At 40.1% G+C, this 27479-nt stretch overlaps 1 protein-coding gene across 2 annotated transcripts in view; it reads right to left on the bottom strand.

The window, feature by feature from the left end:
* Window positions 1-81: 81 nt before the first annotated feature.
* Window positions 82-27479, bottom strand: part of samd4a (sterile alpha motif domain containing 4A) — a 48517-nt gene continuing 21119 nt past the window's right edge. The window contains exons 3-13 of one of the 2 annotated variants that reach the window (XM_029498357.1): window positions 21529-22137; window positions 19059-19346; window positions 17261-17370; window positions 15822-15908; window positions 14756-15002; window positions 14579-14664; window positions 13763-13881; window positions 12943-13144; window positions 10743-10869; window positions 9186-9269; window positions 82-5402 (exon numbers count right to left, since the gene is read on the bottom strand). In XM_029498357.1, the coding sequence (XP_029354217.1) occupies window positions 5374-5402; window positions 9186-9269; window positions 10743-10869; window positions 12943-13144; window positions 13763-13881; window positions 14579-14664; window positions 14756-15002; window positions 15822-15908; window positions 17261-17370; window positions 19059-19346; window positions 21529-22137 (1988 nt within the window). In that variant the 3' untranslated portion in view covers window positions 82-5373. The remainder of the gene's footprint in view (window positions 5403-9185; window positions 9270-10742; window positions 10870-12942; window positions 13145-13762; window positions 13882-14578; window positions 14665-14755; window positions 15003-15821; window positions 15909-17260; window positions 17371-19058; window positions 19347-21528; window positions 22138-27479) is intronic. The other variant, XM_029498358.1, reaches the window with a different exon arrangement.

Below are 27479 nucleotides of genomic sequence, written 5' to 3'. Positions count from 1 at the left end.
CAAGTAAATTATCAACTGAACAAGAAAATCATCAGAAGAACTAAAAAATGTGGAGGGATGTCGTGGGATGCAACATTCAGGTGAGTTCAGTACATTTAATGTATAATTTTGTAATCTCTGTGCTTCTACACAGCTCACAATGAGACAAAACAATCTGAGTTTGGACATCTTCAGCTACAGTGTGAACATGACCTGTTGCTAATTTCATCCTGTAACATTACAGTTTCCATATAAAACCATTTACATTTGGGGTAAAATGTCTTAAGTACAAAAAAAAAAAAAAGGCACTGCCATTTGTTATCCTAAATATGAATTCCCAGACTTGTGCATGCAGTTTTAAAATATAAATTATATATTTTTTTTGTAGAAATTTCCTCCTTTTCTTTTTTCAGCATTTTCTTAAATTTTTTGTCTTTTTTGTGTGTTTTTTTTTTTAATTATTAAACATACAATAGTCTTTGTCAAATATATACGCAAGCCTGCAGTCAATACAGGACATCGGCTCTTTGATAAAATAAAACTAAATAGAGTAAAAGGAGCACAGTCAAGCGGTAACATTTTGTTACAGAATGGATGCAGCTAGACTTACATAAAAAAATAATAATAAAAAAAAATTCTTGGCATCCCATATTGACATAACCTGAATAAACTGCAGAATCTATGACAAAAATAAAAGATACAAAACAGCATATATGTAAAGTACATACATTTTTTTTGGGGGGGGGTATCAAAGTGTTATCCAACTGTTAATACTGCAGTGTGCACAGCATTAGAAGCATTCCTTGGACACCCACAGAGCTGATATGCGTTTAGAACAAAACAAAAGCATTTGGTTGAAAGAAAAGTGAAATGATCCAGGCCTAAGAGTGAAATCCCTCCACTGTCCCATCACAGGCTCTGTGATGCTGTAGGGAGCCAACAGCTGAGCTTTGTTCTACACTCAAAACACAAAACTTTAGTGACACAGAATAATCACACACTCAGCTTATGTAAACGCTCGGTCAGCATTTCAGATGACAAATAGTAACAACATTCCTAAACGTTTCATGAACACTGTTTTAATGAAAAGTTATATGAAAGTAAATAAAAATACTAGTTCGAATAATCCCTTTAATGACACCACTGACTGCAGGTTTGATCATTTCAATATAAAGTTTTCTAAATTTTCCCTAAATAGACAGATCCCATGAAAAGACCAGAACCGACATTAAACCAATGACACATCAACAACACGTGTTGTGTGTGCCCACAGACTGACACATCTGATTCCTCTGCTGCATTGTGGTACAAAAAGCCAATAACAATGAACAGCATTACCTTTTAGTCATTACGCTGCGCATACACATCATCCAGCTGCCCACTGCATATGTGTTTATACAAATCTGAAAAAAGTCCCGCAACAAGTTCATTTTATCCTTCCTTTGTAATTTATGGACTTTTTCATGGAATTTGTACAGAATAAGAAAAACATAGAGAATAATGCCAGTCTACCCTTTAATGTAACATGCATATTAGCTTCTCCCAGTCAGAACCATAAAGTCAGTTGCTAATGCACCCACAGAACCAAGTCACATCTCCAGAGCTCAATTCCTAATCTAATCTAATCTCAGGATAGCCTTGAAGGGACCGGTCTACTTCCTGGCCTATCAAAGAGTCACAAAAACAATATGGTATACAGCTCCAACACAACTTTTCTACCTGAAACATGAATCCATGTCTGCAACAGGCTGTCTTTCAACTACAGTTGAAAGACTACACTCTCATGCCGAAATTTCACATGAACAATCTTAACATGACACTGATAGGATACAAACAAGATTATAGCTCAACAGCAACAAAAATATTCAATAATAAAAGTAAATAGTCAAACTCAACAATAACTGTGTTAATATTTGAGATGTACGTATGGTCACCAGCCATATCATTAATTAACGTTAATACATATGGTACTTTAAATAAAAATACACCTTAATGAGTCACCTTTGAAAAGAAAAAAAGAATAAATAATTGCATCTACTTTAAGTACTGATTTGTATGGCAGTGACACTCTGAATATGTCTGAATATGATCCTGAAGCTGCCTCTCAATGAGGAGCATCAGGGATGTCAGAGGTGAAACATCAGTTTTTAACAGATTTATGTAGTTTGTGCTTTGGTGGAAGCTCCTGTTTTCTGCTTGGCTCCTCGTACTCAAGAGCGTCAGAGCAACAAACACACAAACACAAGAAACGCCAAGACACAAATCCAAAGTGTGTGTAAGCCATGTGGCGTCTGTAGAACATATGCACTTTCCCCGTGTTGTGTATATGGACTGATTTGATTGTGTGCAAAATCCGAACAGCGCTTTTAAGCCACTGTCACTGTCTCAGACATCAAATGCAACCAGTTAGAACTATCATTTAGGCTCCAGGCAAGAACCATAACAGAATTTTTGCACATTTTCTCCCCTGAAATACAGGTGACACTCTAATTGAGTTCTTTTCAAAGTGTAGTGTGATGTTTAAGATTTCGATATTATATTTAGTTGTAACTGTAGCCTGTGTCTCTTATGATACAAGACTGATGTTCTAAGATCTGGAAGTTGTTCAACATCCATCCATCCATCCATCCATCCATCCATCCACGGGGCTGGAGCCAGCCCCAGCTGACAGTGGGTGAAGGCTTGGTAAATCTTTGCCAGGTCACCAGTCCATCAAAGGGCTCACGTGTAGACACAAAGAAGCATTCACGCTCACATTAACAGGCAATTTAGACCCACCAAATAACCCTAATGTGTATGTCTTTGGACTGTAGGAGGAAGGCATCAGTATACCACTGTCACCTTCTTGTGTGAATCCATTTTCAGGTGCAGATCTTAAAAAAAACAACAGATCCCTCTTTCACGTATAATGGTAAAGTAAATCTTAACTTCTGGAACTGTTAAAAACAAGTTGCATTAATATATCGGGTCCTCAGCAACTGCACGTAGAATTCAATGCCGTTTTTCAAGACTCCACTGACTGAGGAAATAATCTGCTTATTAATAACGACTGTTTTGTCAGCTGTACATGCACAATGGCACAGTGTTGTGTCAAGTTCATATAATGAAATAGATAAAAACTTAGGTTCCTCAAAACATCTTTAAGTAGTTATTAGTGAAGAAGTCAAATCATTGCAAATGGGCTTAAACATGCAGATACTGATGTGGACCTTTGAAATAATGAGTATCTTCATCTCCAACATACAACCATCAGACAAGCAGAAGCCATTCAAAAAAGGGTCACAGAATTTTGGGTTTTAACGCTGCCAAGTGATAGTGTTGTACCACTGTCCTCTGAGACTGTTGCTCTACAGTGGAGACTTCATGTCAAGTCTCACCTCTTCAATCTGCTCAGATTCATCCAATTCCAATGCACAAAACTGCTGCTTGAGCCACGAACATTGGGAGTTTAGGGTATCACATTTTCATATCAAGTGCAGGATACAAAGGAAGTACTACAGAATTGCAACAAACTAATGAAGAAACTAAACATTAATGATCAAAAACCCTCAGTGAGGAGCACTCAGGGTCAGTACTCTCAGCACGTATGCTTAGCCTAAAGTAGCACAGAGAGCTAACCAGCTTATTTCATTATAAACCAAATTTCATAAAGTCTGTTTTTCATACAATTAACTGAGGATAAATATTAAGACAGAATAAACCATGATATTCATAATAAAAAAAAAAAGAACATGTATTCCATTTAGACTCATCAACTGCACTGACAGAACAGACAGAAGTCAATGTTACACAGGCAGTCTCTGATGATTTTTCAATGAAATCTTCTCGGTGCCCGTGTGTCCGACAGACTTCAGCATCTGTGCTGCCATGACTGTGATGAGCCAGCAGGTGGAGGTAAGCACTAGTGAGACAATCTCTGGGAATGCTTCCCTTCATGGATTGACAGTGTGTGATTTCTCTGATGTTGCAATCACTACAGCAACACAGATCTGTGTGGAAACCAAAACCCACCTCTCATTCGCTCAGCCTCACACATCTCAGTCTTCCTCTCCACTGAGAAAGATATTTACTTGTAACATGCAGCTTAAGCATCTCACCCTGCTTGAGAAAAGTAACTTGAGGCCAGTATCTGACCATGCAGACAGATCCCAGCGATGAAGCAGCTGCATTCATCTCCCATTTATGTATACAATGAGCCTATGTTTTCATGTGTAAGGCTCTGAATTTAAAGAGTTCATACAGTACATGCTGTGGATAAACAATATGTATCTGACATCCTCCTACACTCATTCACATGAACAGACTCACAACGTGATTAGACGTGACATCATCTTCCTCTGTCATCTTCAACCCATCAAAGGTCCTGCCTCTGATGTCATTCTCCTTTAAACATCCGCTTCCCTTTCCAGTAACACTTCAGCTTTTTTCCTTTCTTCCCCAACTTTCCGAGTCTCTCTTACCCTCAGTTTCTTCCTCTAATCCCGCCTCACACATGTGCTCCACCTCCCTCTTTCTTTTTTTCCCCTCTCTGTCACACTCTGTAAATGTTGAAAGCCAACTTGTCTTTGTTGTTGACTGATAAAATGAAAAGGCAGGTTAGTTGTAAACTAGTATGACAGCTACTCATGGGATGTGAAGGTCGTAGTGCAGGCAAACCTTTACAGAATATTATGCAATTCATACCTGAAATCATACATGTTTCTGTACCCTTTAAAAAAAAAGCATCATTATGTAAACAATAAATACATACAACACGAATAAATGATTTTTTATGCCACCCATTACTGAGCAAGAGGCTTTCCCAAGCTCTAAGAGCATCCTGGAAACTCTGAAAACAGTCCAGGAAATCCCAAACTTCCTCCTGCGTCCTTGCAGCTCTGCTTGTCTTGTTTTTGGATCTGAGGTACTATTATGGATTTGAAAGGTGCCACGAGCTGTGGTCAATGTGCAGGGACTAGAAGGTGTGGGATAGGGAAGGGGCCTCAGTCTCCGCTGGGCGCTGATCCAGAGGGCCAACATCTCCCTTCTGCTGGGGCTGACTGGACTGCAGTACTGCTTCCGGACTCCCCAGTGAAGGGGCGCGCTGTTCACACACTGCCCGGGTCATGTTTTATGCATTTTACTCCCCTCGCCAGGATGCAGGTTGACTGTGAGCAAGCTGGCGGAGCAGGAGATGTGTTTTTCCAACCCGACGGACAATGCCAATGTGATAGCATGTGATGGCCGTTTGATAACGGCTCACTTGTGTTTCTTGGATCCTGCCCGGTCCTTTGGTTGAGCTCTACCATTGGCTACAGAGAGAGGGAACAGGAGGGCTTGTGACCTCGAGGTGATGTATCGTGAGAGTGCCTTGTGAGCCCATGCTGTCTTGCTGCTCTCACTCAAGTCCTCGGTTCATATTGTTGATGTGCGGTCAGCACCGTCTGAATGGAAGAAGGAGAAGAGAGAAGGCATTAAGACAGAGTTAAAAAACCTTCCCAGGCATCCAGAGACAGTATAGAGAATCAAGGATCCTGAAGAAGATGAAAGTGTCCATCTTTCATCCAGCGCATGATGGACAGGGGTTGCACAATATGGTTCTGTCAGGACCATATTATTCAATATGCATTTGGAGTAGAAATACTGAACTTTTCGGCACTTTTTTCAGTTAATCCAGACACCATATTACTGTACAAGACATGGAAACATAATCTGTATATAAAAGAACATAAAAACATAAAAGGACATAGAATCTGAGAATGTAAAGTAAGGCAGATTGTATTGAAGTCAATGGGAAAATGGCCCTATTTCTCCTTGATTTATTGGCTCAGTTAATGTTTCCCTAACAGTTCATAGCCCCAGTCTCTAGTTTCACGTCTTATTCAATACATGACATTCATTTTTTAAACGACGGAAAAGATTATAGATTATAAATCAGAATATGAATTTTTGTTCAGTCACAGTGTGTTTGACAGACTTTTTGGAATATACTAAATTGAAACTATTATACAACTCTACATTACGTCTCTACATGTCCATAACCCCCCTTGGACAATAAAGTACATAGTATAAGCACTGTCTGAATAGAAACTCTGAATGCAATGATCTTATTGTGTTATGAGTTGTTTGTAAAGAGGGCCTGAAGCTTTTCTGACTTGGCAAACAGTGAAGGGCCAGAGCCTACACTGTCATGGTGAGAGAACAACACATCTGTCAAAATACTGATAGAGCGTTTCAGAGAACAACAGTCTGACAGCTGTTGCCTCTGGTGTGGCTGTAGACTGTACACTGGTGGACAGTTTTATTCCACTGAAATAAAGCGTCCATTATGGTGCTAAGAAGCCAGGTGTGTTTCAGTGTGTGGCACGTAACTTACAGTGAAATGCAAGAGCTAGCTAAAGCTAAAGCACTGAACACTAAAACTTGCGAATCAACCGCTGAATGTGTCAATTTACAGTAAGGGGAAGTTGCTGTTGAGCTTTTGACTATTAGATTCACATCTTGTCTGAACTTACATTTCAGTCTAATAAACTGAGCGTGCAACCTCAAAGTAAGTCAGGATTTCTGATCAGAAACCTGTGAATACTTTTTCAAATATCAATGCTATATTTTTTCTAAGGTGAGATGAGACTAAATTGATTTTATGATATTGGAGATAATACATCTCAAAAAAGGAATAAACTGCATTCAGTGTGCATCAGTCTGTCACAAGCAGGTTTCACCCACAGAATGTTTTTTTTTTTTTCTTTTAAATTTTTTTAGAAAAACCAAATCGAGTCTGACTCTTGTCCAGTCCCCATGATGAATTAATTTCTGTTATTATATTTACACTGACTAGTCTTGAAGAATGTACCTAATGAGAAAATACAGCAGCTTTCTAAAAATGACCAAACTCTGAGCAATATCCTCATCCTTCCTTATCCATGATACACTGTGTTTTGGGCTATTTCCTGTGGCTGGTTTAGATTAAATTCCAAAGTTGTGTTTCTGAACTCCACCACAGACACCCTGATTGATTTTTAAGTGCAAAATAAGACAGCAAAACTGACTATGAAGTAGTTTACGAGGTTAAATTCTCCCCGTCATCTTGCTGCCCAGTTCTGCTTTCCACCTAAAGCACACGTGCACACGCGCACACGCACACACACAAAGAAGCACTTGTCCGCAGTTATGTGCCAAGCACTGAGGTCTACTGTCTTCACTTCAGATTTCTGGGATGTGGGAAGTTGGGATTTACTTGAATGTTCCGTACAACCAGGTCTTTAAATAACTGTGTTGACAATCACCAACATTATGATAATTATGATAATAAACTGGAAAGTACATCTTATCATTGTTTTCTTTTCTTAATAACATACATCATTTTTATCAAATTCACCCAAACAGGAAGCAGAGTGGTCTGTCTTATAGGTCTTATACCAAAAGTGTTATATCAACCCCTAAACAACTGTACATCTTTTTAAAATAGAGGAAGGGTAGGAAGACTAGGATAAAAAAACTGAAAATAAGGTGTATTTTTAATATATATTCAATACATTTATATATTCACCCCCTGTAGTTGTGTACTGTTGTTCTGAAATCTCCAGTTTTTTGAAACCAGAAGAAACCATATTTGGAGGAAAAGTTGGAGCTGATGAGAAGTAGGGGCTGGAACTGGCCATCTCTTCATTCTGTGCTGTGTATAATAGCAGTAACAATGCAGCCAGTGTATCCAGCCTCTGCTTTATGGTCAAATTTTCTCTGAATGAATCATGAATCATAATTTAAAAAATTAACATCATGTTGTATTGCAGAAGACTTGAAACTCAAGACTTAGACAATAAAATAATTTAGAAAATGTTTACTGAGGTAATAAATCAAATGAAATTTATGACCATCTTCCCATGGACTTCAGTCCAATCTGACTTACAACCAATGGAGTCACCCCCTGTTCATTTAGATAGGATTTACATTTAAAGCTCTTCAGCTTTGAATGCACTTTTCAGATCCAGATATTCATTTTTCATGTTACATTACTACATTTATTACATCACATTAGGAGATGAGAACACAGATTGGGAAAAAAAAGTTACTTTAGCTTAATTTGTAACAATGTGCATTTTAATATGACAATTCTTCAATTGAAGTTGCACAACAGGGCACATCTAAAGATGGATATTACAGTTCTGAATGAAAGTCATTATGAAACCCCACTTTTTTTTTAGAGTCGAAATGAGAAATACCTTATTAATCAAAATTATATAATTATATGATACTGTATTATTCTGACTCTTCCTATTTCATTTCCTTCCTGACCTGAACAACCAGAACCACCATCAAATTTTGAACTTTGAGTTTTAGAGCTGCTGAGCCAAACTGGACAATCAAAATGAAACATTTGTAAAACTGTTGCTGGGCTCCAACAAGTCTGGAGTTATTGATGGGCCTAAGTCTCTAGACTTCATTCTCTTCACACAGCAAGAAAAATGACAGGTTTTGAAAGGGCCAGTCAGCCTTAGGATCAGTGTTGAGATCAACTACTGAGACATGATCTGAAAATGAGTCACTGATGGCCTGATTTGACCTCTCGACACAAAAATTATTAAGTTCTAATGACCGAAAGCTGTTACACCTGAATTATAGATACCTAGTCAACATGACAAAAGGCTACTAAAAATAAACTAGCCATAATGCTGTGCTTAGGGCGCCAAAATGCTTTTTTTCTTTTTTTTAACTGTACATTTTAATAACCCCAAGGATCCATGCATCCTTTGTGACTCATATGTTATCGGCATTACCTCCAGAACCAATTTATGTTATATTTCATGGTCTCATATTGAGGATAAGTTATAAACTGTATTACCATATTGTTTCAGATTGTCCTGGACCTGGAGATTCACTAAGTCATTGAACAAGAAATCCCTCTAGACGGACCCACTGTCCAATGGAATGGACATGAAAAAATACTATTAAAAACATGAGTTAGCAAAAAATTAGCAAAAAAAATAGCAAAAAGTTTTTTCCATTTTGTTTTTATGTTGGAGAGGAATAAGAATCGCAAAAAAAAAAAAAACAAAAACAAAAATAATCATTTTTGCCCAGAAGAAAAAATTTGGGTCTGAAGGGGTTAAGAATTTATACTCAACAACATCAAGAATGAAAGAAATATATTATTTTCATAAATCAGTAATTTTGTTGAAGATGAAATGAAAAGAAACCAAACGAAAGCAGTAAAAACTGTGTCTTACCTCCCAAGGCGTGCTCTGTCATACTCAGACACAAAGACTCAAGTCGATTGTTGATGTCTGGCTCTGTCACTGGTAACTGATGATCTGTAAAGTGACAAAAACCATTGAATCAGTGCCAGTGATTACTAATATTCAATACAAACAACTACAAATTCACCAGGTTGATGTCATCCAATCAATCAGGGTGCAACCTGGGTAATCAGATTATACCACACCGTTAACTGAGACACATTATAGCAAAACTATTGGTGCATTACTGTACTCATCAATAAATGAGTCGTTTCAATCATGTTCCTACGAAGAAATATGCCAATCTATGGTTCAAATTTGTTCGGAATGATGCAGCCAAAGGTTTGAAGGTGTAAGGTGGACTTTGACTTTTTTAATAGTTCACAAAGTGAAAGGTCTGGATCTGAACGATTCTAACTGGGAGCAGGGTGGAGACTGTTTTGCAGGTTGGGTCAAGGCCAGGGGGGAGAAGTGTGCGCATATGTGCGTGTGTTGGGGGGGGCTAAATTTGGGCCACAGTGCAGCCTAGCAACCTTTTCCAGCCCTTCAATCTGTAGCTGAGTCCTCCACACAGGCTGGGCAGTGAAAATCCCTTGTGGCCAGAGAGAAAAGCTGAGTTAGGCTCAGTAGTCCACACTGGGCTATTTATAGGATCCAAATCCCCCACACCCCCTTTCATCCTGTGTATACACAGATTTAGATTGACACAAACACACACACTCTAAAAAAACAAAACAAAACGACATAAAACTTGACACTTGACACACAGCTGTTCCTTCCTCTCCTCATTTTCTATACCTGCCTCACTTAATAAATGCCGTTATACATCGGCTGCTAGAGAGGAACAGACAAAAAGGTTACTCTGGCCAATACCCAGCTCTAGCCAGCCCCGAGGATGACTGCAATGTGTGCATGACACTGCAGAGTTGTCAAAGCAGGGGGGATGCAGGAGTGAGACACAAAAGAAAGAAAGAGAGAGAGATGGGAGGGTTGAGAAAGAGACTGAGTCAGGGATAGGAGGAAGGGAAGCAAAGTGGGCCAGGGAGCCCCGTCTTCACTACACAAAGAACCTCATTGTGAGACTCCTCTGACTCTTTCCTCCCTCCCTGCCTCTGTCTCTTCCTCTCACATACAGTCCCCTCTCTCACTCCACCAAACCTCCCTCCTCTCTGCTTTTTCTAAATTTGCTTTTCCTCTTCATTCTAAAAAGAGAGACTTCTGGTGTGTGTGCGTCCACTGTCCACTGTTCCTGTGGGACAATGTCCAGTCAGCATAGGCTACTGCAGGTCATTACAGGTCTACCTTTTACGGATTTTATCAAATCCTGACCTTGTGTGGGAATTGGGGTTGTCATGGCAACACCAAAGTAACAGGGAGCAAGGAGGGGAATGTAAGTTAATGGGGGAAAGAAAACCAAAAAAGACAACCCACTGAAGTGTACATTCAATGCATTATTCTATCTACTGTTGCCTAAAAGTCAATGTTAATTTGGAAGTTTATAATACTGCCAGTGTATTTTTGTATGTGTGTGTTTCCAGTGCTTCTCACCAGCTTGTTGGAACATGACCATGGTTTGTGGCGTGGTGTGAACCGGCAGGGAGCGGGTCCTCTGCACGGAGCTGTGGGTTCGGCTGGGCATGCTGTTGCTTCCTCCGGGGTTGGCGAACCACAGACCCTGGAGAGAATATTTTAACCCAAACTTTATTTCAGCTTCTTTAAAACTCAAACTCATCTGTTACATCAGCATCAGAGTTATGGTTAAAAAAGACAGTCTTGTTTAACAGTGGGAATAAAATCCATAATAATGCCCATGAAACTTAATGCACATCTATTTAATGATTTTTGTGATGTTTGCTGTTTTACTGCTGTTAACAGATATGAAAAATGTTTTTGCTTCTGCACCAAAAAGAAAGGAACTAAACTGAACTTCATGAGCCTAAATAAATAACACTATGTTTGGATAACACCTGTTAGGGCAAAATGTCTTTTAAGGAAATTATCTATGAAACTTGAACCATTTTTTCTAAGTTCTGTCTAAGAATGTAATGTGAAATAGTAAACATTTATTAGCTCAAATACATTTACATACAATATATGCAGTCTTTTTCATATGTGATTCACAAACTTGATGCCCTAATGATCTCTCCCAACTTCATGCTGATTCACTGATCACATACCGAAAAGACATTTATCTAGAATTGAGGTCACAGCTCCTTCACCATGCCCCCCCCCCCCCCCCCCCCAAAAAAAAAAACTTCTGGCTGACACCTAATGACAGTCTCAGATGCTCACCACTTGAATTCCTCACTGTAACCTGCCTATTATACCCCCAACACATACCCCCCTCCCACCCCCTAATGGCTCTCCAGTGCTGTGGGCCAGGGAAAAACAGGAAATGCCTGTGCACTGTTCTCACTGACTCTGACGGGCTCTCTCACTCCCTCACTCATATAATAGTCTTCCTCTCTCTTTCTTTTGGCCCCTCCTCCTCCAACACCACAACTACCTCTCCCAAACTATGACTCACATATTTCCCTCCACCCTCCTTCTGCTTCTCTCTCTCCACACATCCACACTACAATCCCACACACAAGGAGATCCAAGATGACGAGTATGAGGAGGAACTAAGGTATTTCCTCCCATTGTAAAGGATGTAAGAGAGAGAGAGCGAGAGAGAGAGAAAGAAGGATGAGGCAGAAAGAGAGGTTCACGTTGAACTGGGTCAGCTCAAACCAAGTGTGCCAGCATGGGCCTGAAACTGTTCCATGGCTCCTCCTGTTTCAGTGTTCGGCACTGACGCAGGGTCTCTGGTATGTGGGGTGACCTGCCTACAAGTTCCATCCACCTCACCTCATTCTCCCAAACACCACTGCTCCTCTTCCTCACCCCACATTTTTTCATAATGGAATAAAAAGACTATTTCAGGAAGAGTACATGCTGAAGAAGGAATTTTGCTGCCCAGGTTATTGTAAACATCCTGGAATGTATTATTTCACATCTTCGTGTTCCTTTTTACAGGAAGAATTTCCACATAGACATGGACAGAAAAATGAGGTAAGGAAACTACTGTAATATAGTCTTTCTAGTTTATTTACAAGCTGCTCTGAAAATGCTCTGAACTATCCTTCCTGTTCTGTCTTCTCTGACCACATCAACAGATGTTTGACAAACAACATTCTAAACCCACTCTGTTGAAGATGGCCACTGTGTCCAGACATTAACCAAACATCTTTAAACTGTTTGTAGCAGAAATAATAGATTTGAACTGTAACCCTATGCTGTGAATCCTTTGTTCTTTTTTTGATGTACACTGCGTTCTCAAAGGTCACTTCTCAAAGTGTTTGAGAATGATCATAAAGCCTGCTGAGTAGTGTTGAGCAGGGTGGTTTTGCCATTCATTCACCATCTATCGTGCAGATCCATATTGACTGGTTGACTGATTATTCTCATACCTTCATCTTCAACTTAAAAACTGAATTTAACTCTATACATTTATCCACACATTAGATTGTATGAATGTATGAGAGAGCAGTGATTGATTTCTAATTGAAGATGTGCTTTGGTGCTTTTATGCAACATTGCAGCATTTTTATGTGCATGGCTTCGAACATAAATGATGATCAATAAGGAAGAAAAACCCAGCTATACTTTACTACGCTAATACTGCATATTATTCTCCTGCAATTTTGGTGTCACATTAACAAAATCTCACCATACTTGCTTTATTGTCCTTGCTGGGTTGACATACCTGCCTTCCCTGCTTGGGACCAGTGGGTGTGCTGCTAGAGCTGCGAGGTGTGGGTCCAAGCAGCCCTCCACTGCCCAACAGGCCCAGTCTGGCACCCGGCAAGCTCCTGGATGGCATCTGGAACTGGCGAAGGTTCCTCCTGGTCGACACGCCTCCTCCAACACAGCCAGCGGTGGGGAGAGAGTTGGACTGCCCAAAACGGCTGAGACAAGACAAAAATTTCTAAAATTAATAGCTGAAACAATTACATTAAAATGATGCTTTAATCTAGTGTTATCTAGTGTAATCTAGTGTTAGTGTTCAAAATGCTCAAAAAATGCTCAAAAAAGTTCAAAATGCTGTTGCACAATGCTTTCCGGTGTTTATGAGGAGATGGCAAATGCTCAATAATAGAATGTATGTATTAATAAAAGAAAATGTTGCAGTCTTAGATTGATTTAACATTTAACTAACAGGCTTTGTGTAAACTCAAACAAATCTGTCACTCTTCTATTTGTATATACTGGTTTACAACAGCTCATCTCACTTGTTAAAATTCTTTTTGTGTGCCAATGTAAAATATAGAGTAGCAATGTATCTACATATTTTATATGGGGCCTAACTTCATTTTCAATGCCAGTCCCTTGAAAGGTCTTAAAAATATGTAAAACTCAATGTAGACATACAGAACAGGCAGAATTTACAAATAATGATGAACAAAATAAAAAAGCACCAGATTATTTTGTCCTATTTAAAGAGAAACCTCAGTTTTTTCTAACAAACTGGATTTTATTGGGTGTTCTTTTTGTTACGAAAATGAAGATTATGTCAGTGTGTGTACCTCCTCTGTGGTCTGTACCCTGCTATGTCAAGGAGGGTTTTCCTGGGAATGGACCGGAACAGCCTCTGGACCTGCTGTTTCCATGACAACAGCCTTTTCTTCTGTGTCTCAGTGAAGGACTGATGGGAACGGAGCAAGGAGAGGACAGGGATGAAATAAGACATCACTCGTGAGCACCATGGCTCATCACTTTCAGATACATTGTGTTGCAAGAAATACTTCATATGTCTTTAAGCAATGATTTTAGTTCATATCACATCATGTTTATCCTCCACTTTGACACTTTTAGTATAACAACTTAAAATGACTCAAAGACTGAGAGTAGAGTGGATGTGAACATCTATGATCATGATATGGGTCCTCTGGTCTGGTTCATTTTAACTTCTTGAATAAAATTCAACATGAAGCCAGAGTGATGAATGATTCTTACAGCTACATGTATCTTCCTAACTGTGAAATACTGCCAAGTATATATTTAAGGTACTTGTGTCTGCTGGCGGGCCAGGTCTTCCTGTGGTTATTGTTTTCAGTGACAATACAAACGGGTTTTATTTTGCCATTTTATGTTGAATACAAAAAGAGCTGTTTAGCAACAGTCCTCCTTTTGCAATATTTTGTTTCTGATTCAAAAGCATGCATTTGGTATGTTCTCCTTACACCTTGCATCTTTACCCTCCATACTATCTAATACATTTGGTTTACCAATAACAAGTGATTGAAGTTGCTTCCCTTTTCCCCAAAGTATGTAAGCACTGAATGTATATGTATGTTTAATTGGTATTTCTCTATGCTGTGTACTCTGGAGCAAGTGGTTACCTCGTGGATAAAGCACTTGTCAATGAGCTGTAAGTAGGAGCTGATGTTGTCCTCGTCTGACCTCGATACCAGCAACTGAGTACAAACTGAGGACGGCGTAGAGATGGAGAAGACAATATTAAAAAACAACAAAAGACCTTTCTCAGGCTGTGAAAATCATCTCAACTGAGCACTTACCTTTGCCCATGACACGGGTGAACTGGCCAGGGAGATCCCCCTCTGCAATGACACTTGCACCTGACTCTACTTCCCCTCCACCTCCTGCAGTCAGGTGGGAGCCTAGTGCGGCATTCTTCCCCTCAGGGCCGAGGAGAGGGCGCTGCAGGGAAGCCTCTTCACCACCACTGAAAGACTTGATAGGGGTCATGATCATCTGGTGGAGCTCCTGCAGTGGGGCACGCAGATTACTGCCTTCCAAAACATCCTGGTGGTGGTGGTCAATAGCAGGAGGGAAATTTAGGGGGAGAAGATCAGAAAAGATTGTTTTACTCTTTGACTCATTTTATTTTGGAGTTTTTGGAGAAGTGCATCAGTCACAGAAATTTAAATGTTATGCAGGTCAGTCAGTTCTGGCCTACATGTTCAATATGAATTGACAGACTAACCAATATGATAAGGGATCACAGGCCAAATAGCCATATGATAAACCTCTGAACTCATACTACTAACACATACGTCTAGCCTTCCCTTTACTACTTAAGTTCAAATGCATCACATCTGTCTGCCTCACCCATCACAGAACAACACCAAACATGAGTCCCCATGAACCCAAAACGCCAAGCGACATTTTTCTTGTTTCCTCCCTGTACCACAAATTCAGCAGTAAAAATGTTTTAAGTGACGTGTTGGTGAAAAGTCCAAGCCTGAATTTAGCAAGCCAAAGAAATCCCTGTTGTGGTGCACTCTTGAGTGCCATTGTTTTGCTTTGAAGGCTGAATGGAAGAGGAGAGAAGGGGTCGGAACATGGACGGGTTTAAGTTCAGAGGCCAAAACTTTCCTTCCTGGATTAGGTGTTCTATAAGATGCCCACTTGATGCATAACACCAATTGAAAATGGGCACCATTTGACTCACACACACTAAGAAAGACGGGGTATTCACTAGATATAAGGTATAAACTTAATCGCCAATTAAAAGAACATGTTACAAAAAACTGATCCAAATGCATGTTATTGCAGGTGTCGAAAATGAAATAAAAAGGATATTTGAGTGTATAGCATGAGGTGTGGTATACAATCACTTACCTTTTCCAGGCTGCGCAGAAGATTCTGCCGCTCCTTGAGCTTCTGAATGCTGATGACGATCTTGTGTCGTGCTCCTTTAGTGACTTTCTGTTAGAGGAGAGTTTTGTGTAAAATCTCCCAAAACCCAATATTGTTCCAAGAAAAGTATTACATTATGGTACACAGACCACCATAAATGAGGTGTGAAGATGTGATGTCATGTGCGTTCAGGACATAACAGCTCTCTTAACAGTGAGAAGTATGTATCTGTTTATTTTCCTTGGGAGAACAGAGAAGGCTGAAGCTGATTCTAAAAAATGAATTCCAGGTGAAGCTTATATGACTTCTCACATGGAGGATGTAGATGACCTAGATATTTACAGATAAGCAGTTCACTGAATTCTTTGTCACAAAAGGAACCCCTTTGTCTTGAAGTTCAGCAAGAGTCTATGGAGTGGTCATCGGCACCAGGCAGAGAAATTGTTACGAGCACCTGGAGGAAGTTTACAACTTCCCAGTGGGCTATGTTAATATTAGCACATCCTCTGTGTCAGAATAGGCTCATCTGTATCTATATCTGATATATAAGTATTGAAGTATTGCCTCTGCTGGTCTATGCAGCCCCAATAACAACCGTCGAGTCCCTCAAAAGGACTGTAAGTAGCCTTCTGCGGAAATAGCTGGGCTTTCAACACACCTCAGCAGCGCAGCACTGTATAGGACAAGCAACACCTTGCATTCTGCAGCTTTCATTCTGTGGTCTCAAGGAAGAGGGCAAGGTGGCTTGAATGCAGGAAGCCCTGCAGTAAGAGGACTCCAGCGGCACTAAAGTGTCAGCAGCTGGCATCACGGTCAGGACAGGAAGGACATGGAGAGCAGAGAAACCAGTGAGGTGGCAGAGTCACGCCTGTGACAAAAGGTGCTTGGGCTTCTTCCAAGGACCCAGGTCAGAGCAGGGCAGAAAGGCCAGGTCAGGGCAGAATGTTTGCTGGATGTTCTCTCTGAAAGATCTTCATTCAGTTGGGCGTGACAGGAGCAGCCAATAAAAGGGTCATCCAATCTGCCAGTGAGGCCACAGAAAAAGCCACTAGGTATCTTTGGTTGAAGAGAGCTGATCTGTGGATAGCTGCTGGGACGCAAGCTGGGGCCTGAACAACCCTGGCTGGGTCGGCTGGGTCGGCTGGGTCAGCTGGGCGAGGGAGGATGTTGTGAGACCCGAAACACCTTATGACCCCAGGTCACAACACTGATGTGTCCCAGGGCATCCTGGAGATGTTTCTTGAATACTTGCATCATTTATTATACAGTTGGCAGTTTAGTAGGCTAAACATTATTGTAAATTTGCCTTCATTTAAATAAATACTTAGATTAATTAAAACTAGTAATGTGAAAGAGAAGGTGTGGTAAGTTGTTTTTCTTACTTAAATTAACTTTGTTGACATGACTGAGTGTGAACAAACCTGCGCCTCCAGCTGCTCTTCAGTCAGTGACATCATCTCATCGTAGGTCATTGTGGAAAAGAGAGCGGCATATTTATGGAGACGGAGACTCTTCAGCCACGCAGGAACATCTGCACACACAAAATCCCTGATAAAATTTTACATGAAAACAGCATTAATCGCTACGTTATGATGTCACAACAGTCAACCGACAACTTTCAGTTTTATTTGTACATTGCTATCATAATGTACATTGTCTCTGAGGTCCTTCCAAGGTCATGTCTAGATCTCACTTTAAAAACAAATAAATAAAAATCATAACCTCACAAAATAAGTCATCTATAAAAGGGAAGCCTGATGGGAATTATTTTAAAATCATGCAAAACAATCCATTTGTACTATGCAGAAATATGGCTTTGTTACTTCTTTACAGTATTTTGTCGTGTTTATTTTTTGACACACTTGTAAAGGCTCTAAGAGAAAATGGGGACTATTACTGGAGCATCATTACACAAGCGGTACTCCCCTCTCCAGAGACTTAAAAACTTCACCAGTTTTCACTTATATATGATAGTTGTTTTGATTTAGCTGGATAATGATTAATGTGACAGAGAAATGATAATAACAATAATGAAAAAACACAAACATTTAGGCGTTGTTCTCCACCTTACATGAAATCTTGACTGTACATAACTGAGACAGCTTGAAAAATAAGGATCTCATTCCAACATGTGAAACGTCACTCTCACTGCAGAATCTTTTCTGGCAGTAAAACAAAGATGAAAGATGACCTTAACATTCTCCCTGACAAAGACGAATGACAGCTTCAGCTCATTCTCTTGAGGGTGTTGACTGTAAAATATTAGTTTTGTTTCATACAGGTTTAAGTGGATGACAACACGAGGAAAAAAAAGGCAGGAACTACATGAAAGGTCGAGCTTTGCCTGTAGTCAGTGATGATCCCCGGGTCACTGGAGTCAGAAATCTGGCCTCTGCTTTCACTGATAAACTACTTGGACTGAATTTGTCAGTGGTCTTGTCAAAGCCTCAGGCTGAATGGTTTTGAGTCACGCAGAGTGTGATACATGTTTCTAATGAACTGGTCATGCACCTTTCCGTTTTATGGGGAAACCTTAACCCAGGTAAGATTAGCAAATTTCACTATTCCTCATTAATCTTTCCAGAAACTCTTTAAACACTCTAATAGAAATCCCAGTTTCATCTCATAGGACCTCAACTGTGTTTCCTAATCTGTTTCCAGGGAATAAACTTATCATATTGTCTATTCCCAAAACGGGTAACATCAACAAACACTTTCGTTGTTTTATTCTTTTGAAAAATTCTTTCATCTTCTATCCACTTGTTTCTGTTTCTGGGTTGCGGCGGGTGCTAGAGCCAATCCCACCTCACATTAGGCAAGGGTGGGGTACACCCTCTACATGTTGCCAGTCCATTGCAGGCCAACACACAGAGAAAGATTGAGATGAACAACCACTCACACCTAAGGGCAATTTAGAGTCACCAATTTACCTAAACTTAGGAGGAAACTGGAGTACCCAGAGGAAACCCATGCAAGCACAGGGAGAACACAGAAAGGCCTGCGCCAGCAATTTTGTTGTTGTGGGGCAACAGCGCTAACCAGTATGCCGTCATGCTGCCCTCTTAAAATATTTATTAATTTGAATAATTTATATCCTAACATCCCATGGAAATGTATCTCTTTGTGTTTCTTACTTCCTTTTTATGTTTTTATTGTTTTCTGTTTTCAATTACCCTTTTTTGTTTTTCATTGTGCTTCAGGCTTATTTCTGTCACTCACCCTTCATGCCACTGCCCTCCTCGTGGAAAGAACTGCGATGGAGACCTGAGCTACCTCCTAAACCAGCCTCCTCCAAATGCTCACTGCCTCCGCTGCCTGAGGAGGCAATGCTGCTCTGGGGTGAGAGGGGAGCATGGTCAGGGGCTGGGCCTCGAGCAGTCCGTAGGTCCTCCTGGGACAGCCAGACGTGGCCCAAAGGCTGGTTGCTTGGGCCACTCATGGGGGGCGTTAGGGACACGGAACGCTTTAGGGGACTGTGCTGCTGGCTGACACCGCCACTCGTCAAGACTGCAAGAACACATTAACAGCAGTCAGATAGATAGTTGGGTAGATAGTTGGATAGAGCCGGGCTCCGGGTAAAGAACAACTGAAGTAGAAGTAAAGACTGAGCCCTGAAACTAAATCTCAAGAAAGATTCACCTTCACACAATATCAGTGTATAACTGTTACATTACACCTGTTATGCACTGAAAAGTATATATGGTGAACCATCACAACAGTGTTAATACTCTACAAAATGGTCAGCCCTTTTTGTAGTACCACAACACTTGGATTGAAACCAAAAAGCAAAACAACTCATGAAATAGTTTATAACATCACTGTTTCAATGCTAGGTTCATTATAATGGATTTAGTAAAATCCATTGCCAAATCAGTATAAAATCTTTCTTCTCTCTTTCACCGTATTACTTTCTCATATAATTAAAATATGATTAATTTGGGATTCATTCATGATTAATTCATCACGGAAACTTCTTGGGTTAAACCAATGTTCTTGTTACTACCAATTTAAACTTAGTACAAGCAGTTCTGGCATCAGAATTTTTTCCTGTGGAATGAGGTAAACAGAATAAAAAGGTGGGAGCCAAAGAGCTTTCAGTGTCGCCTCTCTGACGGGGTGAGCTGCCACCAATACTCCAGCCTCTTTCCTCCTCCTATATGTGGTCCTCTTAGTGTTGGAGCTATGTATAGGACTTCACGGGCCCTGTTTAAAATAAGTGCCCAGCTAACATTTCAAGTTCCAGTCCCTAAATATTAGCCATTTTCCCTAACATAGTCTACCACAAAGGCTGCCTTACAAGGGAAGGGATGGGTGGCATGTCCTGCTGTGGCTTGGACCAGAGTTGAGAGTATGGATGGAAAGAGATCATCAGGATGTTCTATCAGTAGCAGGTTGATGTGGTCGGACAATTATACTCCAGTAATCCTCATCATCATTGCAAAGATGAACATTGTGAAGGTAGAGTGGACGAAAGACTGTGGCTGCCTTTAACCAATGGCAGCCACTCCAGTTTTCAGTTGTTAAGTCCTGGGGTCCTTGACTGAAACTGCTAGCAGTCAAAAATACAAGAGGATCTTTCTTGGAGCAGTGAGCAGGGCTTTAAATGTGTCTTTATTTATAAACCCTCAGCTGTTTCTTTCATCTCCCAAGGAAAAAAAAAACAAAAAACAAAACACAGAGCCCTTAAATTCTTGTCTGGAAATATCCTGGTCTGACCATAGTTATGTTTAATTTCATCAACCCTGCCCTCTCTCTGTGTTGTCTCCTGCAGCACACTGCCTTTGTAGCGGCTGTGTGGGTTACTCGTAGTTCAGACCAGTGTACATTTATTGTGCTGTTTAGTTTATCAGAGAGTATATTGTGTTTGGAATGTACTTTGCGTGTCTGGTAGAAATATAATGAACCTAGCATTGAAACTAAATGTAAATATGTATTGTGCTTTCAAATGCAATACAGGTACCATTTTGTGCGTTGTGTCAGTCCTACTATCCAACAAAGCACCAATGACAGTTAAGTTAATTTTCTTGGACTTTTAGCATATTTTGTCTACTGTATTGTGTTTTTAAAATGGGTATCGCAAAGCAAGTAGCTCCTATTTGACAAATAAAGTGGTCTTGTTAGAGTGTTAAAGCTTAGAGACCCTGTTGTGAGGTTGTGCCAAGACACTGGTGATCAGACAATCAGCCAATCATCAGACCAGAGAGAGAACAGGTCAGATCCCTCCTCACTCAACCTTCCCCAAATATGGTTTGTTCTGGTTTCAAAAGCCATGGTGGCTACCAGCCAAATGACAAACTGGAGGCTTCACAGTGGCAGCTTCCAAACCAGCGGGTGACACGAGGATAAAACCTGGTCCACTTGGACCAGGTGAAAAGAAGCATTGCAGTCATGGATAGACCAGAGTTCGAAACTTTGTGCTCCATGAATATATACTTGGTCTGCACAGTTAATTAAAATAACATAAGTGTCATATTAAAATTCCAAGGTAAAATGTGACACCAAATTTTGTTTTGTATTGTTAGCACCACTAGGACCCTGCAGCCAAGTACTCCACAGTAGGGGAACATGTTTGGTACAGGACTTGAGAAAGATCATTTTAAAATGCATGTTGACCATGAATTCTATTCAAACACAAACATTTAAGAAGGACACACTTTACAAGGGAAAAAGTACAGATAGGATGACTTACTAGTATTACCACCTCCACCAGTTCCAACTGTGTTTATGGTTGCTGGCACAGAAGATGATGGGTAGAGAAGCAGGTGCCCATTCTCACAGCCCTGCTGCTGCTGATGCCACCCTCCACCCAGCCCTGAATCCCTGGAGCTTTGCCACCCGTTGAGGCGGTCATCTGAGCCATAGCGCTGATGGTGATGCAAGGAATACAGATTGCCTGATGAAGAGGTGTTAGTCGAAGAGGAGGATCCTGATGAGGTGAGGGTGGATGGAGGCGTGGACTGCTGGTGGTGGTGGTGGTGGTGGTGCTGCGGCCCTGGTGGAGGAGGCCTTTCCAGTGAGTCTCCCCGAGCAGCGGCTCTTTCCTCCAGGTGGTTGAGCCAGAGTGCCAGGGCAGCACGGTCTTCCAAAGAGGTGGCGGGGTGGATGAGGGCATAGGACAGGAGCTGTCGAGACTCCTCCAGGTGGTGGCCGTGCTCAATAGTATGAGCCAGGATGCGCGGCAGCAAACGCATATACTCACCCTTGGCTTCGACATTGCCTGGTTTGAGTAGTGGGAGATGGGTGAGGACAAGCGAGATGACACGTTCCTTTGGCTCGCCTTGCCACTGGCTGATCACTCCTTTTGGAAGAGAAAAAAAACAGAGGAAACATTACAAACCAATACCTCACAATTTATTTATAAAGTTCTCACAGATGTCATCTAAATTGCGCTCAGAATGGGTGACTGTGGCAGGTCTTCAGGTTTGTTCAGGTCTTGCTGGAAAGATTATAATGCAGTTTAAGATTACAGTAAAATATACACTAACGTAACTGATAGATGGACAGATGGATCAGTGAACACATGTAAGGTTATAAATATAAGACACTGAAATTATATCACCCCACTGCACTGTCATCCTTCTATTTTGCTTTTTCTCACACCAGAGAAAGTTAGTAGGCCATTAGGAGCCCAATCCTATCATCTTGGACCAGGGCTATAGATACCAACAAGTTGGACAGGCAGGATGCAACGGTAGGCAAGTCAACTGCACTTTGTGCTTGAGAGACTTGTCTAGGTTAATTTGACCATTGCCACTTTCATTTTAAGGGTCTGGTCTCTAAACTTAACATATGAACATGTGAAACCAGAAAAAAATAAACACCTGCTAGGCTTTCTGTTCAAAGACATGCTATGTGACGGTCAACCTTGTGGTCAGGCAGATTGGGAACCACAGACCCTGAAGCCTTCCAAACAAGGTTCATATTTATTTCATCCCATAAAAGATAACCAGGGCTGAGGGATTAAATCTAGCTCAAGCATACTCACAGCATAGGGCCGATGATACCACACTCATTTACACATACAATCCTGTGCCTGGCCACTGACAGGAAGGTCAGAAGCAGGTGTGTGTGTGTGTGTGTGTGTGTGTGTGCTGACCGACAAAACTTTTGTTATTGCAATAAAAGTTGCAGCAATTAGATTATATACAATAACCTTTTCAGACCTCCATTGGGGCTTTTCATTGACATACAAATGTTACCCAGTTCTCCACATATTCGAATTTAGCACATCAGCAAGTTATATACAGAAAGAATGCTGTTCATTGTAATAGTGGATACTTATTTTGAAAACAAGTGATTCTTTTTGTTATTTTATACATGCAACGCAATGAGCCATTATAACCAAAGAGCCCTTTTCTATAGATGATGTCAAGTGTCTATATTTTTATCCGATTAATAGTTCTGCTCATTATTTTGAGCGGTAATCATGAGAAATCTGCTGCAAAGTATCTAATGCTCTAAATATGTCATTGTCTATGCCTCTAGCTCTTTACTCTGTCACTACAGTAAGCCAATTCACCTGACTGAGTTTAGAAAAATGCTAGCTTGATCCTTTTATCAGAGAGCCTCATGTAGAGATGTCACCAGCAAAAATGGCAGACGAAAATCTGAACTTTTTCCACAACTGTATCAACCAAAGTAAGTGTAACAGAGACAAAGGATGGTTATCAAACACACGTAACGTAATATTAATTCATTCATTCATCAACCGCTTATCTGTTTCTGGAGCCCCTGTAATATAAATATGGAAAAGCCTGTCTTATTATTTAATCTAATTACTGTTATGACTAGTAGAGTGGTATAGGCTATTGATACATTTTAAATCAAAATCAGCACTTTTCTTTCAGAACAAGGAATACAATTGAAACAGAAATCACTTTTGTGAAACAATTCACTCTTGCGAATGAGTGACATGAAGGGACATGACAAAGTGAACCTGACAGGTTGTCCCAGAGCTCTGCACAGTCTATAATAAGAGAGAAGACGTAGGGAAAGACTGAGGTATAAAGGGGTTTGAGGAGAAGGAGGAGGGAAAAAAATAAAAGTAGGGAGGGAGAGCTGTGTGCATGGGGAGCCAGGGAGTTACTCCAATCCGCTCCAGGAATGATGTAATCCTTCATCCCTCTGAATGAGGCAAGTCTCAGACCATCCGAGAGCAGGAATTGTTCCATGATTAAAACTCATTTATTTCCAAATGGCTGGAAAACATTGAGATGTAGCTCAGAGACCCTGATAAATTACTGCCAGCTTTTAAACAGTTTACAAAAAAAGTTACACAGGCCATAAAAAAGTCCTCACTTGTCACAGATTTCACTGACGGCAACTAAAATTCCTCAAGAAAGGAAAAAATTGTTACAACCTGACATCACAATGTGTAGTAATTGTATGACTCAGAACAAAGTATTAATGTTTAGGGAACTTTCTACAATGAATGGAAGCACACGGACAGAGGCATTAAATGCGATCTGTAAAACCTAATAAATGCCCATATAGATTCTGAATCAGTATTCACAAATCTATCCTTCATGTTTACATTTTTTTTTAAAACTAAATATAACACTTCTCTGTTAAAAATGATCTGTTACCTATCACTAGATTGTGCTGCTTCTACATTTTATTTATGCGTTCACAAAGACGCCATCTGAAGCTCAGGTTGATGCTGCCTTTACAGTTGACCCTGCTCAGGTTTGTCACACCAGTTTTTCATATCCTATGAATCCAGCACAGCTTGTGAGCGATTGTCATGTATAAAGCCCTTTAAGATCAGGAATCCTCATTTTGTCTCTCCAGGTAGTTCTACAAATTCAAAGGCAGCATTACACATGCCAACACCCAGCCCTATGCCATTTCAATAGATATTTTTACTAACTTAAAATTCAAAGAATGGTTGGATAATTTTTTTGTTGTGTGCAGAATAATTTATTATTTATCAAATACTGGATATTTTCTCATAACTAACTCTTACTACAAAGAGCATTATGAATTGACAAAATATCTGAGCAGACACCGCGCACCATCCATTTATTCTAAGATGACTGTATGATAAAAATAATCACAGCTTTTGTCCCATCTTTTTCTTTCTCCGAGGTGTAACCCATTACAATATGATTTAGATCGTCACTATGTCTGCATCTGTCAGCCATTTAATTTTACACTGATAAGCCACACCAGCACTATACATATAGGCTACATAAATATTGTAATATTATTTATTAAAAAAAAAAACAAAAAGAAAACCCTGACCTGACTGAATGCAGACATCCTGAAGTTAACACTTTCCTGCCTGCAACAAGAAAAACTAGTAATGTGGTACTTCAAGTTCCCCTATGGAGGGGAGGAGGCATAAAGAAGGAAGATTTAACAAAAAGGGCTTTTACATTTAATAATAAGGTTAAAATTAGCTATAAATTACATTAGAACTATTCTTCTGGGGAAAAAAGGAAGAGGGAAACGAAAGTTCAGCAAATTTAATCCCAAGAGGACAGAAAGTTTACTCAGGCTTACTGATGTCTTACTCCAAGTCTCAGAGACAGAGGACAAAGGTCAAATGCCAGGAGAAACACTGCTCTACCTGTTTCACAACTGGACTGCCTGCTTACAAATACAACCAAAGATTCATCCAGTTCAATTCAACATTCAACAATTCAAGGTTTTCCTTCACATGCTAAGAGTCATTCCCTCCTTCCTTTACTAGCCTGGACACAAGTACCCTGAGCCACGAAGAGAAAGTGCTAACCTTGTCTGACTGGAGTAAAACGGAAAGGGAGGATTTAAACTGAGGTTACGACACTGATAAAAAAAGAGAAACACTGAAAACACAGTTACCTCTCATTCTTACACAGCAACAACAACAATTAATTTTCCTTTTTTTTTTTTTTTTATTTACTGTCAACTTCAGGAGCACTTGAAGATCCTCTACTGACCTCATCCACCTCAGGACAGGGGGGATGCAGAGACAGGTTCTCCAGTCAGGCAGCTGTCAACACCAGACTCAAGTAATTTATATAAAACTGATAAGTAGCATAAAAGTGATACATAATTGATATAAAATAGCGTAAAACATTGAATTAAAAAAAATAATAATAAATCATACAGAACACAAATTGGGAAAACCAAGGTGATTCATTGAGACAAAGGTTAAATTTGTTCCATCATTATTCCTATCATCAAGACAACAGCATGCTGGGACTGATGAGTCACATCTACATCATTGGGGAGAACCACTGGGGGGAAAGAGAAAAAAAAAAAAAAAAAGCGAGACATGCACAAACACTGAAACCTCAGACAGAGAGAGTCATTTGTTCAGGGCTGACACAGCGTTTCCCTGCTGTGGACAATGTCTACTGGTGAACTCTCTGTGCTATCCTGCCCTGGTACTGCCCTCTGACAACCTCTCTGGCACGACCACAATGGTGCTGCTTTAAGCACAGCCCTGCGTCTCAGGGTGTAACTTTTCTAAACGAAACAGCTTTCATCCAGAAATTGAGGAATATGCGACAAACAAATGCGAAACAAATTGAGAAGTTAATCTGTCACTGTGTTTACACAAGAAAAACTTGTCTCAGGTATGATACACCGATTGAGGCTCTGATTTTATATATGCAGTAGTGATGGGCGGTACCACAGTTTTAAGATTCGATATGACACTGATTACTTTTTGCATAAAATATTTGATACCGATTACTGGTAATTTTTTATTGGTGAATTCTTTTCTCAATGATAATATTAGTACCTTTAAAAATAATCACGCCAAATACTGGCCATGTAACAACTTTAATGTGCACAGTTAACATAAAAGCTAAACAAATAGTTAACATAAATATCAATTACATAAAAAAAAAAAAACACATTTGAGTTTTTGAACTTTTGCTGAACAGCATTATTTTCAAAACAATGAAATGATCCTGACAGAAATGTAAATCAGTACATTTACCATCAATACAATGCAATAAATAATAAATAATATAACAATACCATGGGATCGATCCACCCATCACTAATAGGCAGCAATCGGCAGCTGCAGTTAGTCTTCAAAACTGCCACAGTTTGCCAACTAATAGAGTAGTTGATGAAGAGAATACCATCAAACATATTTGATGATTGATGAATTGTTTTAGTCCCCCCCCCCCTTTTTTTAATTTGAGTCCACATGGTGAACAAAAAATTATCAAAAGATGCATAATACAACTACATCTGGAAAAGGTTTTGCTCCAGTGTTTAAATGTTGGGTGATGAGGGTTTCTTCTAGCAAGAATATTAACTTTCCTGGAAGGGTAGTGTATGCAATACATTTTCATTGGTTGTTTGTACCAAAAATAGCTGAGTGTAGCAGGACCAACACCAACCAACTTAGTATGGAGGTCCTGAATCCATAAAGTTTGGAGCAGAAGCAAAATGTGCTAAGTGGCTGGTCTGTCACATGAGGGATCTACTAAGGGATAAATCTTAACAGAGCTTTGCTTTGGACAAATGGAACCTGTGCACCACTTTGAAACTGATTAATCACACTGTGCAAAAAGATAAAATTCACTGGTTTTGGCTCAATGTGACAAATTTCTGGTTTCTTGAGACTATGTACATCAATGCATTTAGGGTTTGGACTCATCAGCGAGCAAAGATGACGACTTAAAGCTGGTATAT

The sequence above is a fragment of the Echeneis naucrates genome, chromosome 3 (assembly GCF_900963305.1).
Source record: "Echeneis naucrates chromosome 3, fEcheNa1.1, whole genome shotgun sequence".
Classification (NCBI taxonomy): Eukaryota; Metazoa; Chordata; class Actinopteri; order Carangiformes; family Echeneidae; genus Echeneis; species Echeneis naucrates.
The sequence above is the reverse complement of the archived record's forward strand: the minus strand, read 5'-3'. Positions and strand labels throughout refer to the sequence as shown.